The following is an 18726-nucleotide window of genomic DNA, read 5'->3' on the forward strand; positions in this document are numbered from 1 at the left end:
CGATCTGGGGGCAGCAGGATACGTCGATGACCCTCATGCAATGTGGGTGTTTAAAGGACGTGAGCTTCTCCGAGCGAGGAGAGATGCCTGTGGGTGGGCTCAGTGTCGCGAGGCTGGAGCCGTGGGTACCTGTGGGGCTCGGCTCACCTGAGCAGACGCCAGGAACAGACACCCAGCCCTGCCTCGACGCCCATGGGGGCCCGTCTTCATCGATCAAAGAGGAGCCCGAGGTCGTGCTCATCCGGTATTCTTCTCCCCGTGGATCCGCGCCTGGGCCTTTTGTGAGCGCGGCGTTTACTGCTCTGGATCGTGAGGCCCGGCTGGGAGGCACCTCCCCTGAAGCTTTGTGCCCGACGCCTGGCCCTCCTCACCCTCATCCCTGTACCACAGATAGATGGTTTGGCATCTGTCCCGGGACGCCTCCCCGTGATGGGCAGTTCCGGATCTGACCCGTTGCCTTGTCCTGGAAAGGGGTCTCTCGGGCTTCCCTCCACCCAGTTTGGCAAGAGGGACCCTGGGTGTCGGCTTCTGGTGTCAAATCTGTGTGAAAGTTGGCACTTTTGAGGGACTAGGTCAGTCCTGGGGAATCCTGTGGGAGCCCCAGACCTGGATGGGGGAGCAGGTGAGACCCCAGATGGATGGAGTCCGGGTTGGGTCTCATGATGGGGCTGCTGGACAGGCCCTGAAGGAGATGGGGTGCGTCCTGGGCCCCCCCCCCCAATCCCAGCCAAGACGCTCCAGGTGGGATGGCGGGGAGTGGCGGTCAGGTCTTTGGGCGACCCTGACTGGCACAGAGAGCCTGAGGCCCTGCTGAGGGTGTGGCCCCCGAGGCAGATGAGGGTCCAAGGCTCTGCTTGGGTGGCAGCCCCAGGTCGGCCTCCAGGCGCCAAGGGCATTTGCATGAGTGACTCAGGTGGGGGGGGGGATGGGTGGGGTCCGTCGGGAGACCCTGCCGCTGGGGCCCGGAAGGTGCAGAAGGGGGACCCCCGGGGGAGGGTCTAGGAGAGCCGGCCTGCAGAGGGGGGCTTCATGGGGACCTGGGGAAAAGCTCTGGCAGGAACGATGAGACAGCACGGGATTTAGTGACCGTAACTCGGTCTGTTCAGGAAACTGCGTTGTACTTCATGCTCTTAACTAAACTTCCTTCAACTGTTCTGTGAGCCCAGTGTTTCCTGGTGCTGCGTGGAAGGTGATTTCTGGGTTCCGGGATGGGGCTGGAGCCAAGGGTGAGCTCAAACCCCAGGGCGGGAGCTTTTTAGAGAGGCTCACACACACACACACACACACACACATGCACGCACACACACGCACGCACGCACGCACACACACACACGCACACAGACACATATGTGCAGACCTGCATACACGCAGGAATGCATGTACACATGCACACACAGACCTGTGTAATGTGTGTGCGCAATACACACAGATACACACATGCACACATGCATGCACACAGACATACATGCACACACAGACACACAAAGACCTGTGTAATGTGTGCACACACAGAGACACATGCATGCATACACAGCACACACAGAGACACACAAACACATGTAATGTGTGCACACATGCGTGCATATGCATATAGAGACACGCAGCGCACACAGATACATATACAAGACGCAGAGATATGCACACAGATACACACGTGCACACACGTGCACACACAGTGCACAGACACATAAACACAAGTAATATGTGCAGGCACATGCACACACATGCACACAGGCATGCGGTATACACGGGTGCATACACACGTGCACACACACATACGCACACATGCACACACGTGCACACATGCACACACACGTGCTCACGCACGGGAGGCTCTCCTCCCGGAAGCAGCTCCCTGCGCTCGGAGCAAGACAGCCCTGGGGGCTCAGCCTCCTCCCTGCCGCCACCCCATGCGGCCACTGTCTCTTCTCTTCCAGCTGGTGCCCGCCCTCCTGTGGCAGCTGCCTTGGCCATGGCTTTCGTCTGGCTGGCGGTCTTCCTGGTGCCCGTCTCCGGCCTGCTGCCACCGGACCACGGTAGGAAAAGCCGGAGGAAAAGCCGCGTGTGGTCTGTGGGTCCCTGGGGCTGTGTTGCTTTTCAGTGAAACTGTTTACGTTGGGGTCATGGTCGAGTCACTCGGCTGCCGTGAGAGATAGTGCAGACACTTCCCACGTAGCCTTCCCCTCAGTCACCCCGGCGGGTTCATCTTGCAAAACTGGTACCTCACAGACAGGATGTTCATCCTGATATGGTCAAGACACTACGTCCAGAGCTCTGGGTGTAGCTACGGCGCTGGGACCCGGCAGTGTGCTTGGATGTATTGTCACCCTCTCTCTGGGTCGGAAGAACCCCGTGCAAACATTAGTGATGGGCTGAACTGGGTCCTCGCCAGATTCATGCGCTGAAGTCCTAACGAACAGAACCTGTCAACCGGAGTTATTTGGAAATAGGGTCTTTACAGACGTCCCTGAGTTAAGATGAGGTCACGTGGGTGGATCCCCGTCCAGAACAATGGGTGTCCTTATGAGGAGGGGAGATTTGGACCCAGGCATGGACACAGGGAGAAGCCAGGTGGCGATAGAGGAGAGATTGGGGTGATGCAGTCACAAGTGCAGGAACGCCTAGGACTGGGGCAGGGCAGCTCCCAGAAGCTGCAGAGGTTCTCCAGCTGGAACGGATTCTCCCTCTGAGTCTGTGGGAAGAACCAATCCTATAGCATCCTGGCCTCCGGGACCAGGAGATAAAAATCCAGGTGTCATGAGAGATGCGTCGTCTGGAGCTTGGACAGGCAGATGAGCAACGAGTAAGATGCTTTTGGGGCAACTCCATCCTGTTTTTCTCACATTTGTAACGGAGATTTACGGGGGGGTAGGGTGAAAACCAGGGTCTCCGTGGCGTCCAGGAAGTTCCCACCATCTTCAAGCACGGTGGTGATGGGTAGGAAACAATTCGCGACGTGATAGTGAAGTTCGACCGTGACACACGATAAGGAGGTGAAAAGACAGTGATGTAGGTTCTTAAGCTGCCGTGCCCACCTCTGACTGTCAGTGTCCGGCTGACTTCGGGTGACAGGTGTGGCTGGGAGAGAATATCCCAGGTGGGGCAGGGTGCAGAGCCAGTCTGCTGCTGGTGGAGAGTGCCCACCACCAGGCAGCAGAACCCCCAAGGGGAGCCATGCCCTCGGCCCCGGGGTACGGAGAGTCTACGTTTCCTGGGCGCCCAGTAGTGAGGGCGCCCAACTCGGGGTGCAAAGACCTGGATGCTTACAGGAGTACAAGAGATATGGTGCCCTCCAGGCGGGCATGCTGCCTTGGGGAGGGTCTGCAGAGAAGCCCCTCCCATCAGGGCTTCGCTGAGTGACCGGTGGACCCGGGACAGTGACCAAGCCTCCTGTCCAGCTCGCACAACACGCACATGTGGAGCAGCGCTTCAGGCAACGGGAGCAGAGTGCACCCCCTCACCACGGACGCTGGGTGCTTGCATCAGGCGCCGCGCCCTGTGCCGCTGTGATGGCCACAGCATTGCCTAACCATGAGAAGTTCGTTCCTTCCTCAAAGAGTAGTGGAGTTCAGATGGTGTGAGAGTGTGTGTGTGTGTGTGTGTGCGTGTGCGTGTGCGTGTGCGTGTGTGTGTGTGTGTGTGTGTTAGGGCATAGGTATCATTCTTCCGGGGACTGCTGGCTTACTCAGCTCAGGCTGCCTTAACAAAATACCGTAGTCTGGAGGACTTGAGTGACATACATTTATTTATCCCAGTCCTGGAGGCCAGACGTCTGAGGTCAAGGTGTCCCAGGGCCACGCTCCCTCCAGAGGCTCCCGGGGAGGGTCCTTCCCGCCTCTACCAGCTTTGGGAGGCTCCAGGTGTCCCTGGGCTTGTGGCTGCCTCCCTCCTGTCTTCACAGGGGGTTCTCCCCGGGTGTGTACCTGTACCCAAATTTCCCCTCTTAATAAGGACACCAGTCGGATTGGGTTAGGGCCACAGTATGGCAGCGGGACCTCATCTTAATTAGTTACATCTGCACTCACCCTATTTCCAGCTAAGGTCCCGTTCTGAGGTTAGGACTCCAGCATGATTTGGGGAGGGCTGGGGAAAGGACACAGTTCACTCCATCCCAGGTGGCTCTGTTCCATGTACAGACCCGGGACCCTTACATACGGATGGACCTGGGAAGCTCCATCATCTCCTTGGAGGAGTTTGTAGACGGATCACACGGGAGTTTTTACAGGTCTGAGCTAAAAGGACCACACATTGCTTCTGTCCATTTCCTGGACTCCAAGTCAGTCACGTGGCCGCACCTGGTGACCAGAGGGGCCGGGAGATGCAGGAGGTCTGGGAGGGGAGGGGGCTTTCTCCACGCCTGAGGCTCCCACCCCCGCCCCCCGTCTTTGCCCCACTTGTACGGGGCTGAGGCCGCTGCCACCTTTGTGGTGGCTTCAGGCCCATGGGCATTCTGGGGTCACTGACCACAGGCAGGAAGTGAGTAGCTTTCTAGGAGCCAAACGCTGAAGGAAGCAGGGAGCGCGTTGTACCGTTCTAACATTTCCCCCCAAAGCGCCCTAAAACTACAACGTTGGTCAAAGTGCATTAGAGAGGCCGTGGGTGCAGGACACGGTGGAATAGAAGCGTTGAAACCAGACACCTTGTCTTGTTCGAATCGTACGGAGAAGTGGTTAGACCTTCCCTACTGAGTCTGAATTAGCGCCAGGATTTTCACAGATTTATCAGGGGAAGGACGTTTTCGTCCCTGTCTAGTTTGCTGAGAGTTTTTCGTCTCAAAGGGGTGTTAAACATGGTCAAAAGGTTTTCCTGCTTCTATGGATACGATCACCAGTTTTCTGTTAAAGGGGCCCATTATAGCGATGGTTAAAATAGCCTTATAATATTCCTGGAGTAAATCCGTTGGGTCAGGAGGTGTTACCACTTTTGTACTTTACCTGATTTTCTGGGCTAGTATTCTGTGAAGGAATTTGGTGTCCAGGAGTATAAGGCGTTTTCGGTTTCAGTTTACTTCTAATGTTTTGATTTTGGTATCAGGATAACGCTGGCCTCATAAAGTGAGTCAGAACATGTTTCCCGCCTTTCCTCTGTTTTCGGAAAGTTTCTGCACATTGTTACTGTTTCTTTTTTAAATTGCTGGTGGGATTCAGCCGCAAGCCCATCTGTGCCTGATGCTTTCTTCCGGGGAAGCTTTTTCATTATATATTCTACTCCTTTAATACTTACAGGGTTACTCAGGTTTGCCACTTATGTCAGTACTGCTAATGTGTGTCTTTCAAGAAGCTGGTTCATGTCATACATTGTTGAAGGTATTGGCATAACTTGTGTTCAAATTACCCCCAATTCTTCTTTCAATGTCTTTCAGGATGTGTACCAGTGGCCCCTCTTTCATGCCTAAAATTGGTCTTTTTTTGTTTTTTTCTTGATCAGTGTAGCAAGAGAGAGGTTTTTCCATTATATTGTCTCTTGTATAGCACCAGCTTTTGGTTTCCTTGACAATCTATATAGTTTTTCCATTTTCTTTTTCACTGATTCTTTTTTGTTCCCTTTATTTTTTTTAGGGATTTTGCTTTAGGCTTAATTTCTTTTCAGTTTAATTTGTTCTTCTTTCTCTAACGTCTTCATGTGGAAACTGATTCTTGAATTTAAACTCTATTCCTAACCTAAACATGTAATGTTATAAATTTCCCTGTAAGCATTGCTGTAGCTGCGTCGCACTTTTTTTTTCTTTCATTTTCATTCAGTTCAAAATATTTTCTACATTTCCTGTGATTTCTTCTAAGATGCACATGGTAATTTATCACTTTGTCATTTTGTTTGCAAATATCTGGTGTGTTCCAGATTTTAAAAGAGTGATCTTGAATTTAATCAAGAGAGAATTGTAGTCAGAGAATATATACACAGTGAATGATTTAAACCTTTTTAAAAGGACTGACACTTCCCGTGCCAGTACACGGTCTATTTTGATGAATCTTCTGTTTGTAGTTGATAAAAATGTGCATCCTGGGACTTCCTTGGTGGTCCAGTGGTTAGGACTCTGCACTTCCACTGCAGGGGACGCGGGTTCCAGTCCTGGTCAGGGAACTAAAATCCCGCAAGCCGTGCGGCTCGCCCCCCGACAAAAAAAAAACAAAAACAAATGTGCACCCTGCCATCATTGGTTAGAATGTCCCCACAATGTCAATTAGGTCAAATTGTTGATATTTTGTTCAAGTCCTGTATACCCCTCCCATATTCTGTCTATCTGTTCTATTAGAGAGGGAGGTGGTGCTTATGCCTCATGTATTTTCAAAATGACTGTTGAGAGCACATATATTAGGGTGAATTGGCCATTTAATCGCTTGAAATGGTCCCTTCTTACCCCCGGAAATAAAATCCCGGGATAAAATCCTAGGTTTTATACAATTGGAGCTTGCATAAAATATGCTTTCCTATTATTGCCATTTAAACTATATTTAAAGTACCTTTCTTGCAGACAGCGTACTGTGGGGTACTTTTAAAGTCTAGTCTGAAAATCTTTCCTTCTCACTGGAGTGTTTAGACCATTTGCATGCAATGAACTTATTAAGATGATTGACTTTAATTCTACCATTTTGCTACTTGTTTGCTGGGTTTTTTTTTTTCAGTTTTTCTTTTTTTTCTTTTTTTCGCCCCTCCTTTCCTGACTTCTTTTCAGTTACTTTTTTAGCGCTTTTCTTGTTTTTGTGTTTTTCTCTACCGTTGGCTTTTGGGCTAGCCCTCTTTGTTCCACGGCTTGTGTGGTTCCTCTGGGATGATTCATTCAGTACATACTCTCTTCAAATAATGTTATTCTACTTCACACAGAACATAGGAATCTCACAACAGTATACGTTTACTTCCTGCCTCATCCTTTGTGCCATGTCACACATGTACTTCTACGTCTCTATAAGCCCACAATACACAATACAATATTTTCTTTTAAAGAATTATCTTTTTAAAACCTTAAAAAAATGGGAAAGCTTTCCAGTTTGCCTACATTCCTACTATTTCTGGTATGCTTTTGTTGCATCTCTGCTCACCTTGGTTCCACATTCCTTCGTGAGTGTCCATCTGCTGATTTCTCCTTCAGCCACAAAAGCCTTTTTTGAAAACATTTCTTACAGACCTGCTCTTCTGGGAAAAAAACAAACAAATACAAAAAAGAAAACCTTTCACTTTTTGTCCCTATAAAAAGTCTTTATATTTCACCTTCCATTTATCGCTAAGATATAGATTCTAGGTTGACCAGGATTTGTATTGTTTTCTTGCAGCATTGGGAGAAGTCGCTCTGTCACCTTCTGTCTCCCATTGTTTCTAAAGAGAAATCAGCAGAAATTCTTATCTTTGTTCTCTGATAGGTGCGGTGTCTTTTTTCCGTTGGTTTTGTAAGATTTTCTTGATTCCACTTTTTAAAAAGGCATTTGAGGATGATGTGTCTTAGCGTTTGTGTTTGTTGGTACCTGTGTGTCTGTGTATCCTAGTAGGGTTTTTGAGCTTCCTGGGCCTGTAGGTTTATAATTTTCATTAAGTTAGGAAATGTTTGGCCACAATTTCTTCAAATATTTTTCTTTGGGGGCTTCAGCGTAGATCATTTCCATTGTCTTCCAGTTCATCCAAGTGAATTTTTTCATCTCAGATGCTATATGTTCTACCTTTAAAAATTCTGTTTGGTTCCTCCTTTATATCTTCCATTCCTCACTGCATAGTGTTCATGTTTTCCTTCAAGTCCTCTAACACATTTATAGTGGCTGTTTTAATGGACGTCTCTGTTAATTTCATCGTCAGCCACTCAGGGGACGATTTCTATGACCTGACATTTCTTCTGGTCACAGCCAACACATTCCTGCTTCTCTGCATGTCTAGTCATTTTTTATTGGGTGCTGGATATTGTGAAGGATGAGTTGGTGAGGGCCTTCTTTGGTTGCCTTCTTTAAAGATGGTGAGTTTTGTTTCAGCAGGCCGTTCCTTTATTGGTGGGTCGCCTTGTTTTGAAGTTTTTCAAGGTGAGTCACCTTTAGCTTTTTCTCTCCGACAACAAAGGCCTGACTCTTCTGGGGTCTTTACTGACTTCTCAGTGTTCAGCAAGGAATCTCCACCTTGTCCCATTGGATTGTGAATGTCTCCCACCCCAAAATACACTCTCAGAATTGTTTGTCTTCGTTTTCAGAAAGTCTAAAAATAGTTGCTTTATATATTTGGCCGTTTTCTAGGGGCTTATGGTGAGAGATACATCTGAGACTACTTTACCATGACTGGAAGAGTATTTCCCACCATCTATAGTTTTTCAAAAGCTCTAGGGTTGAGAACACTATGTCCCTTTTCTTTCAGAGTACTGGAGGGTCACGAGTATATTGCAGTAAACACTCTTATGTGTATTTGCATTGATTTTGTTTCATTTTGTCTTTACAGATTTGCTTTTACTTTCTTCTGTTGGCATTAAAGTTCTTTTTTATTTGTGAGCACAACTGTAATTGGGTAGATAATAACCACTCTAAGGGAGCACAGGTAGATTTTATGGAAAACATAGTGACAGAAAACTCCCTTGTTATGTGATTTAAATATATATGGACTTATTTATATAAATATATATAATTTTATATAAGTACATTTCATATTAGATTATAAAGATTATTTTAAAATTTTAATTTTAAAATAATTAAAGTTGTGGGCTTCCCTGGTGGCGCAGTGGTTGAGGTTCCACCTGCCGATGCAGGGGATGCGGGTTCATGCCCCGGTCCGGCAGGATCCCACATGCCGCGGAGCAGCTGGGCCCATGAGCCATGGCCGCTGAGCCTGCACGTCCGGAGCCTGTGCTCCGTAACGAGAGAGGCCACAACAGTGACAGGCCCATGTACCGCAAAAAAAAAACCAAAAACAAAACAAAATAAAATAATTAAAGTTGTAAATAAAGCTATAAAAATTAAAAACAAACTTAAATGTAATAAAAATATGCTAAAACTCATATTTTCTACTGCATCACTCATAGCTGTTTTAATGATATTTACTGTTGTTTTGGAAGAAGTGAATATAAATTCTGAGGCATAAGAATCCATTAAAAATTACATTTTCACTTTTAAGAAATTTCCCTAGGGAAGTTGTTTTTTAAGGAATAAATTATCCTTATAGGTTGGGAGACCGTAATGCCAGAAACCAGGATATTCATAGGATTTGGTCTTGCTTGTCAAACTAAGGTTGTTGATCCTGATAACTGATCACAGCGCTTGCGGTTTATAAACAGTCATTTCTGCGAAATCCTCTAAATGAGGGGTCACAGATAACAGCTGAAGAAATATCTGAGGGACCTTTATAACTTTGAGTTATTGGTCCTATGTGATTGCTTCATGAAGCAAGTCACTGATAAAACACATGGAATCCTTTGGTCTGCAAACTCTGACCTCCGTCCCCATTGACAGCATCATACGAATATATATGTGCTTTGATTACACTTCAAAATGTATTTAGATGTACGCATTTTGGGTGGTTTTCCAAGAAGATGAGAATTCCTCTGGCACTCTGTGTAAGAACATAAATATCATTGTGTAAAGATCAGGTCTCCTACTTTATGAAAATATATACTCCATTATATATACTTGTATATAAGTTTATATATTTTTAATATATCACATTAAAATTTCTTTTTTTTTTTAAAGATTTTCTGATGTGGACCACTTTTAAAGTCTTTATTGAATTTGTTACAATACTTCTTCTGTTTTATGTTTGGGTTTTTTGGCCCCGAGGCATGTGGCATCTCAGCTCCCCAACCAGGGATCGAACCCGCACCCCCTGCATTGGAAGGCGAAGTCTTAACCACGGGACCGCCAGGGAAGTCCCTACATTAAAATTTCTATTGCAACTTGCAAAGCATTCCGAATTCTCAGTCTGTAGAGCAGACACTGAGCCAACTCTCTCAGCCTGAATTGGTTTTCAGTGAAAACGACCTTCTTTGACATACATGCCTAAGAAAGGTACATTTCCCATCAACGCGGACGGCAGCAGTGATCTGCTTTTCTGACTCTCTCCCCCCATTGTTGGGAGGGTGAGCTGGTGAGCTCACTAAGGTACTACAGATTCGGGGCCTCTGCCTGCTTCAGGCAACCACTTCTCCGTGTGGAACTCAGCTTCCCAAGGGGTAACTGAGTAGGACAAAGTTTAAGCGCTGTGTGCCTCTCTCCAGACCCTTACCCTATAGACATTTCCGATCCAGACCCACCAATTAAGAACCTAAGGATGGAGCCAGAAAGAAAAAGATTGACCTGGGACCTCCATGGAAACGTTTCCGAAATTATGTGTTTCATCAATTCAAAAGCTTTCACTAAGGTAAACCGTCTTCCCTGTACATAGCATCACAGAGACACGGGTTCTACTCCTGGGCTCAGCTGTGGAATGTGGGGTCCTTTACGGGCACTGCGACTTGGGGCTCCTGATCTGTAAGACATCGAGAATGGTACCCACCGGAGAGGGTTGGTGTGGAAATGGGCTGAGATACTGCAGGTAGAGAACCAAGCCCAGTTGAAAGTGAGACCTCGGGAAACGCTGTCCCCCTCCACCATCCCCTGCCCCCCACTCAAATCCCCTCCTGTATCAGAGGGTTCGGAGGGCGTGAGAACTGTGACACGTCTCATGGGCAGAGGCCGTGGTGAGAATGCCAACCGCTGAGCATGTTTCATGAGAAGGACGCACCTGTCCGCGTCCTTGGGAAGAACGTTGGTTCCCTCAAATGACTCTCAACTGAGTACAATCCAAATCACACCCTATGTTAGTCCGCTTGGGCTGCTGCTGTAGCAAAGCACCGCACACGGGGCGGCGTAAACAACAGACATGTGTCTCCCCAAGTCCTGGAGGCTGGAATCTGAGATCCAGGCGTGGGCAGGGCTGGTCCCTCCCGAGGCCTCTCTCCTGGGCGTGTAGACGGCCGTCTCCTCCCTGTGTCCTCACGTGGTCGTCCCTCTGTGTGTGTCTGTGTCCTGATCTCCTCTTCTCATAAGGACAGCAGTCCTATGGGATCAGGACCCACCCTAATGATCTCATTTTACTTTCATCCCCTCTTTAAGGACCCCCAACGCCAAATACATTTCCATTAAGGCTTTGGATTTCAATATATGAGGGGTTTTCTTTGCGGGGCGGGTAGGGCACGATCCAGTTCATGACAAACCCCTATGGGATTTTAATGGAGCTCGGCCAGTTGACCCTAAACTCTATCTGCAAGAACAAATGTTGCAGAAGAACCGAGAAATTTTTTTTAAATTAATTTATTTATTTACTTTTGGCTGTGTTGGGTCTTCGTTGCTGTGCGCGGGCTTTCTCTAGTTGCGGCGAGCGGGGGCTACTCTTCGTTGCAGTGCATGGGCTTCTCATTGCGGTGGCTTCTCTTCTTGCGGAGCACAGCCCTAGGCACACGGGCTTCAGTAGTTGTGGCACGTGGGCTCAGTAGTTGTGGCGCACGGGCTTAGTTGCTCGCGGCATGTGGGATCTTCCCGGACCAGGGCTCGAACCCGTGTCCCCTGCATCGGCAGGCGGATTCTTAACCTCTGCGCCACCAGGGAAGCCCTCTTCTCCTGCTTTCTGTTTTTTGTTTTCAAATCAAAGCAATACCTGCACAGAGTTTAAAGAGGAAAATAGTCGTACGGGGTTCGTTATAACAAAATAGCAGCTTTTCAGTGAGACCTCACTTTTTACCGTTTTACACCTGATGCTGTTGTTCTAGACCTCTGCATCTCTCTATAACACAAATTCTTGATTCACTCCGTTTAGCCAAAATGTGTTGATTTTCCTCCTAAGGGACGGGAGGCTTCACTCTCTGTTTCCTATGCACAACTCACCTCCCCAGCAGTTGCCATCCCCAGCTCACACTCTCTCCTCTCTCGACAGATATTCAGTTTATTATAACCACATGAACACTATTCACACCTGAGCCATGTGGTTAATGGGGATTTTTCTTTCCTGTCTTACACAAATGTTTGTTTCTCCTAAATTTAATCATTTCCATTTCCTTGAGGTTTTATCTGTTTGCCCAGTTTGTCCATCACTACTTTACCATCACCTTCTTGGCCAAATGGCTAAATATCTTCTCAAAATATCAAGGCATTCTGCCAACTCTGTCTTAGAACCTTCTAGGATATTTTTTTCCTTTTGGTGAGTGATTTCCTCATTTTCCTCTCCCTCTCTCCCTCTCTCTCTCTGCATACTGAGACTCTGGCTTTGGATGTTGAGGAAAACTAAAGAAAACCTATAGTTTTCTTTCTTTCTTTTTTAAATCTAAAGTCTCAGTGTTTTATTAGTTCTCCCCTAATTATGATTGGTAATAATAATTAGGGACAGAGCAATAATAGATTGCTCTGTCTCTCTCAGGCACGGAAAAGGACGTATTGCAGTATTCCTGACTTGTCATGCCAAGCTACAAACTACAGCATCAGGGTGACCAAAGGTCAGCCATTCTCCACGTGGATTCAGTATCCTAGTAAAGGTAAGGGGAAGATGCTCTTTCAGGGTGTTCTTTGCTTTCAATCATCCGTTAGTGCTCTGAATACCAAAATAATGGCTTTTACCTTGGATGGGTCTCCAGGGACATAGCTTCGTGGGAAAAAGACCATCTCGGAGGGTCTCACGCAATTTCACACACGGCACCTGCCTGAATGAATGGAGCTGTAGAAACATAGAGCGGTTTTGTTGTTGTTGGTTTTTGTGTTTTTGCTTTTTTGTTTTGTTTTGTCTTTTTAGTTTGAGAACAGAGTTTTATCATTTACCTCATGCCAAGCAAACAGATTGTCTGATCCCATATACGGTTTGGACAGAGAGAACACCAGTAGCAAGTCTGAACACCTCCTGCGCTCTTTGTCAGGAAGTTGGAATATCACAAAACTGTGCTCTTCTGAGAATGGGGAAACGAGGAAGATAAACTCTGGCTCCAAATTGTTGGAAATACAGTTTATGTTGTTGGATTTTTCTTTTCCTCTTTCATTAAAAAAAAAAAAATGGGGCTTCCCTGGTGGCGCAGTGGTTGAGAGTCCGCCTGCCGATGCAGGGGACGCGGGTTCGTGCCCCGGTCCGGGAAGATCCCACCTGCCGCGGAGCGGCTGGGCCCGTGAGCCATGGCCACTGCGCCTGCGCGTCCGGAGCCTGTGCTCCGCAACGGGAGAGGCCACAACAGTGAGGGGCCCGCGTACTGCCAAAAAAAACAAAAATGTCTTCCGTGACTCTAGCTGATCCAGGTTTCATCCAAAATATATCACTTCTTAAAAATAGGGTTCTGATGGCAACGGACTTTAGCTGAGGAGTAGCTAGTAAGAGAAAGAAAGAAAGTTCCAGAAGACTGTTGGGCGTTTCTTAGGCTTAGGGTTAGGTGGGCAGGGTTGGGGGCAGGAGGGGTCCGGTAAGGGTATATAGGGTCACGGGGGGCGGGCCATGGGCGGGGAGCCTTGCAGGGAGGGGAGTTGTTACCACTGCAGAAACGGTAAGCGCTACATGGATGTGTCTATTATTTCTTTTCTTTTTTTTTTTTTTTTTTTTTTTTTTGCGGTACGCGGGCCTCTCACTGCTGCGGCCTCTCCCGTTGCGGAGCACAGGCTCCGGACGCGCAGGCTCAGCGGCCATGGCTCACGGGCCCAGCCGCTCCACGGCATGCGGGATCTTCCCGGACCGGGGCACGAACCCGCGTCCCCTGCATCGGCAGGCGGACTCTCAACCACTGCGCCACCAGGGAAGCCCCTCTATTATTTCTTAGAACCGCGTGAGAATTCACAAGGATCACTAAAAAGAGACTCACTTAAAAATTTTTTTTTTAATTTTATTGACGTATAGTTGATTTACAACGTTGTGTTAATTTCTGCTGCCCAGCAAAGTGACTCAGTTATACATAAATAGTCTTTTTCATATTCTTTTCCATGATGGTTTATCCCAGGATATTGAATATAGTTCCCTGGGCTCTACAGTAGGACCTTGGTGTTTATCCGGGACTCAGTTTTGGTTTTTTTTCCCCACTTCTTTGCAAGCCCAGAAGGGAATCCCAGGGCGGCTGCAGAAAACCTGACCTGCTGGGTTCACGACGTGGATTTCCTGACGTGCAGCTGGGCGGTGGGCCGGGAGGCCCCGAGGGACGTGCAGTACCATCTCTACCTGGAGAACCTGGAGTAGGTGTGACCTTGGGCTCGCCGGGGCTCCCCCGGGCTGGAGCGGGGGCTTCAGGGCCGCTCATGACGCAGCCGCACCCCTCACAGCTCCTATGAGAAGTGGCCGTGCTCCCAGTACAGAGCAGATGAGCAAGGGACAAACGTCCAGTGCCGTTTTCACAACATCTCTGTGTTATCCAAGGATCAGACGCGTTTCCTGGTGAATGGTACCGGCAGTGGTTCCAAAATCCCCTGCTCTGAAACGAGTGATAGACTAGCCAAAATCGGTGAGTAAGAAAATGTGACCCTGCTTCGTGTGCCGTACTTCCGTGGAGATGCTGCTTGCCGTCCTGAAACCGAATACCCGAGGCTGGGCGCTTAGATGACACACTCCTCTCCCAGAGTCCTGGGGGCTGGGAGTCGGAGGTCGGGGCGTGGGCACGTCAGTTCCTGGCGAGACCCTCTTCCTGGCTTGCGTGTTTGCTGTGTCCTCACACAGTGGAGAGCGAACTCTGGTGCCTCTTCCCCCACTTCTTTTTTATTCTTATTTCTTATTGGGGTAGAGTTGTTTTACAGTGTTGTGTTAGTTTCTGCTGTAACGCGAAGTAGAGTTCCCTGTGCTGTACGGCAGGTTCTCATTAGGTATCTGTGTTACACATCTTAGTGTACGTATGTCCGTCCCAATCTCCCAATTCATCCCACACCCCCTTGCTCTGATTATAAGGGTACTGATCCCATCATGGGGGCCTCACCTTCAGGACCTCATCTAACCCCGGATTGTGTCCCAAAGGCCCTGCCTCTAAAGCCGTCCCACTGGGCGTCAGGGCTTCCGCACGTGAATCTGGGGAGACACAGACACCTAGCTCACAGCAGCTGCTCCGTGTTCCCTGGACCTAAGGAAGCATTTCCAGAACACACCAAGCAGATGGCGCTGTGCCCCCCATCCACCGAGGACAGCTGCACCATGAGGCTGGGGGTCTCACACGGGTCGCCCCTCTCCAGGCCCTGTGTTCAAAAATAGCTCAAAAATAGTTATTCTTTTTGTTTGAATCTATCGACGGCAGGTTTTCAGGACACAAAACCCATCTTAGCAAAGCTCTGTCAATACTTTTTACTTTAAATTAGACCCCACTGCCCCCCAAACTAGGACAGCTTCAAGCCCCATGAAACCTGGCCCCTCACCACCCTGGCTGGTCCACGTGTAGCAGGGAAGCATATGAGCGGAGAGGTGGGTGCAAAAGGGGAGAAGATGGGGGCCTCCGGTTCAGAAGCCGGGATGGGCCTCCTGCCTTTGTCTGTGGTGTCCCCCCGGCCCGGAGCCAACCTCACTCTGATGCCACGTCCCTCACACACCATGCACCCCTGGGCGAGTGCAGCCCTACACGTGTAGCCCCGCCCGCAACTCCGCACTGTGCTCCGGCCCCAGCCCTGCTGTCCACGTGGGGTGTCCACGGCCTGGTTCCCAGCAGGGGTGGCGGGGTGGTGCCAGCCCGTGTGGCAGTGGGAGTGGAGGTGGCCGGAGGTTTGAGTGCACATCAGTGGGGGGACCCGGGACTGGGGACCACCCCATGGTGAGCCTGGGCAGACACCAGTGGGGTCCTGGCGGGGGGTCAGACCTGTAGACCTAGGCGCCGTCCCTCAGGAAACTGATGGAGCCGGAATCAGGGATGCACAACACCCCAGGGAGGGCAAAGGGCGGAGCCCTGGGACAGCCCACAGAGGGGGCCCGAGGGTCCTGGAGGAGCTGGGTCCCACGCTGGGGGTGGCAGGTGAGAAGGAAGCAGGGGGTGGGACCCGGTCAGAGTCCAAGGCGGGGGCAGAAGATTCCGGGTGAACTTTTGGGAGTGGGATTGGCGGCCAAAGTCCTGGGGGCAGGACTGGCCCCGGGCAGCTCGGGGAGGGGCCAGCTGCCCTGGAGGTGGGGTCTGAGCAGAGCCGATTGGTCCAGTGGGCAGGAGGGCGGGACCTTGCAGCTGGACCGCGCTTTGCTCCCCCTGCTGGAGAAGCGTAGCCCCAGGGACTGGAATCGCCGAGAGGGAAAAGAACAGCGCTGCTCTGAGGGGTGTCCCTGCACAGACGAGAAGAAAGCTTTGCAAGGGCCTCCGAGTGGGTGAGGGGTCCCCCCGGGCCAGTGTCTGAGCTGGTCCGCAGGCTCAGTGACCCTAATCATGCCAACAGTTTTCTCTCACTTGTCTCTGTCTCTTGATACTTTTTAACCTTGGAATGACATTTTCCTCTCTTTCCCCCCCACACCCCCCCAGCTTGTAGGAGGCCTCTTTTAAAAGTATCTCTGGGCGGGGGGGGGGGGGGGGGGGGAAGAAATTCTTTTTTGATGTGCTTTACTCATAAAAGTGGTTTTTTTCTCCCTAGAGGTATTAGCTGCTCCCAACATCACTAGCAGGTGGTGTAACCAAAGCTACTCGTTCATGCAGTGGCAAGTGAGGAGTCACCTTAATGATGACTTCAAGTATGAACTGCAGATACAGAAGGTAAGCGGTTTCCTGGGTGGGCATCTCTTATACTCTTACAGCCCCCTGGACTCCGGGGCTTTGGGGGTAGGTGAAACACTCAAAACAAAAAAAACCCAGAGGAACTGTAAAATAAATGAGCTGTAGCAAAACTCCAAGTGTTTGGCCGTTTGAGTGACACCGCTGACGTTGGAAAGGAATCAGAATATGGAAGGGAATGCTTGCATACTTTCGTCAGGTTTGGGGTAGAGGAGAGATGTTTACCTGTCAACACGCAGAAGATAACCCTACAGAAAAAGAGCAAAAGGTTGAAACAGCCACTTGGTGAAACTCTGTCTGACCGTATGTCACAGAGCCTGCAATTCCCCTGCGAGAAATGAAACCAGTAGCCCCCCAAAGATGGGACCTAAGTGTGTGTAGCACCTACGTGTATAATGGTCCCTAAACAGGACACAACCCTAGGGAAGGGATGAACAAAATATAGCCACGCAGCGGAATCCTAGCCACCAAGAACTGGAGGGTCCCTTGTGTATGTTTAAAAATGTCATAAAAGAAACGATTTACACAGGAAAACTCAGGATGCTCTGTAGGGACAGATCTGAGGGCTGGGGCAGGGGCGCAGGGAGGAGGGCATATGGAGGAGAAGCTGGAGGGAATTTGGGGGTGATGGACACGTTTCCTGTATTGTGCCGGTTTCACGCACACGTTTGCCAAAGTCAGCAGATTATATGCTCTGCTGGTGTGCTTTGCTGTATGCAAATCATACCTGAATAAAGCTACTGTTAAAAAAATATGCTGGAGATCACCGGTATTCTATACTCAGTGACTGACATAGTTATTGACTATGTTTATTTTTCTGTACGTGTTACAGTTATTTATACTTTACACTCAACTTTTTCATAAGCCTAAGACTGCTCAAAAAAATGGAGTCAATAGATTTAAAAAAAAAAAGGACCAGCTATTTTTGAGCTAGGTGGTATTTTGTACAATTTAATTGTCTACTTGTAATTATTTATTGTTTATGTATTTATAGTCAATAACTGCTTGTACTCATTTTTTATTTTATTGAAGTATAGTTGATTTACTCTGTTGTGTTAATTTCTGCTATACAGCGAAGTGATTCAGTTATACCCATATATACATTCTTTTTCATATTCTTTTCCATGATGGTTTGTCACGGGATATTGAATATAGTTCCCTGTGCTACACAGTAGGACCTTGCTGTTTACTCAATTTTTCTATAAACACAAAACTATTCAAAAAATCTATTAATTAAAAAAAGACCGAGCACTTTGAGTCAATCAGTATTTTATACTCAATTATTTACTTATATTTATTACATTTATTTATTATCTATGTTCAATCACTGCTTATACTCAATTTTTCCACAACCTTAAAACTACTCAAAACATCTATTAATTTAAAAGACCAAATATCTTTGCACTAATCAGCATCTTATACTCAATTATTTACTTATATTTATCTTTTATGTGTATTTACCTGTTTGTGTGTATTTATTATTTATATTCGTGTTCTGATTATTTCATACTCAACTGTTCTATAAACCTAGAACTGCTCAAAAAATTAGTCCATAAATTAAAAGAAAATAAGTAGTTTTGAGCTCATTGGTATTTTTATACTCAGTTATTATATTTATTCATTATGTCAATGTATTTATATACCTATGATTTATACTCCATTACTGCTTATCTTCAAGTTTTCTGTAAACCCAAAACCACTCAAAAAAAGTCAAGTCTATTGATTAAAAAGACCAGATAGTTTTGAGGTAGTTGGTATTTTATACTCTACAATTTACTTACATTCACTATTGCTGTCTACTGACTTATGTACTATATTTATTATTTAGACTCAACTAGCGTATGGTCAATTTTTCTGTTAACCAAAACGGCTCAAAAAAATCAAGTCTATCAATTTTATTTTTTTCATAAAAGACTAGGTACTTAAAAAACTTTTTGTTTTTGATTGAAACATAGTTGATTTACAATGTTGTGTTAGTTTCAGGTCACAGCAAAGTGATTCAGTTACATACACATATTAACTGTATATATTCAGTTATATATATATATATATTTCAGATTCTTTTCCATCATAAGTTATTACAAGATAGTGAGTAGAGTTCCCTGTGCTCTACAGTA

At 47.7% G+C, this 18726-nt stretch overlaps 2 protein-coding genes across 5 annotated transcripts in view; both read left to right on the forward strand.

Annotated features, from left to right (window-relative positions):
- The window catches only part of CSF2RA (colony stimulating factor 2 receptor subunit alpha), a 61249-nt gene that overhangs the window by 40510 nt on the left and 2013 nt on the right, over positions 1–18726 (forward strand). The window lies entirely within an intron of this gene.
- Positions 1–18726, forward strand: part of IL3RA (interleukin 3 receptor subunit alpha) — a 39849-nt gene that overhangs the window by 11545 nt on the left and 9578 nt on the right. For 2 of the 4 annotated variants that reach the window (XM_033417427.2, XM_049704896.1), the window contains exons 2-7: positions 1938–2036; positions 10172–10314; positions 12346–12460; positions 13991–14123; positions 14211–14389; positions 16473–16591. In XM_033417427.2, coding sequence (XP_033273318.1) covers positions 1973–2036; positions 10172–10314; positions 12346–12460; positions 13991–14123; positions 14211–14389; positions 16473–16591 — 753 coding nt within the window. In that variant the 5' untranslated portion in view covers positions 1938–1972. The remainder of the gene's footprint in view (positions 1–1937; positions 2037–10171; positions 10315–12345; positions 12461–13990; positions 14124–14210; positions 14390–16472; positions 16592–18726) is intronic. The other 2 variants (XM_049704897.1, XM_033417429.2) reach the window with 2 other exon arrangements.

Source organism: Orcinus orca, chromosome X (assembly GCF_937001465.1).
Source record: "Orcinus orca chromosome X, mOrcOrc1.1, whole genome shotgun sequence".
Classification (NCBI taxonomy): domain Eukaryota; kingdom Metazoa; phylum Chordata; class Mammalia; order Artiodactyla; family Delphinidae; genus Orcinus; species Orcinus orca.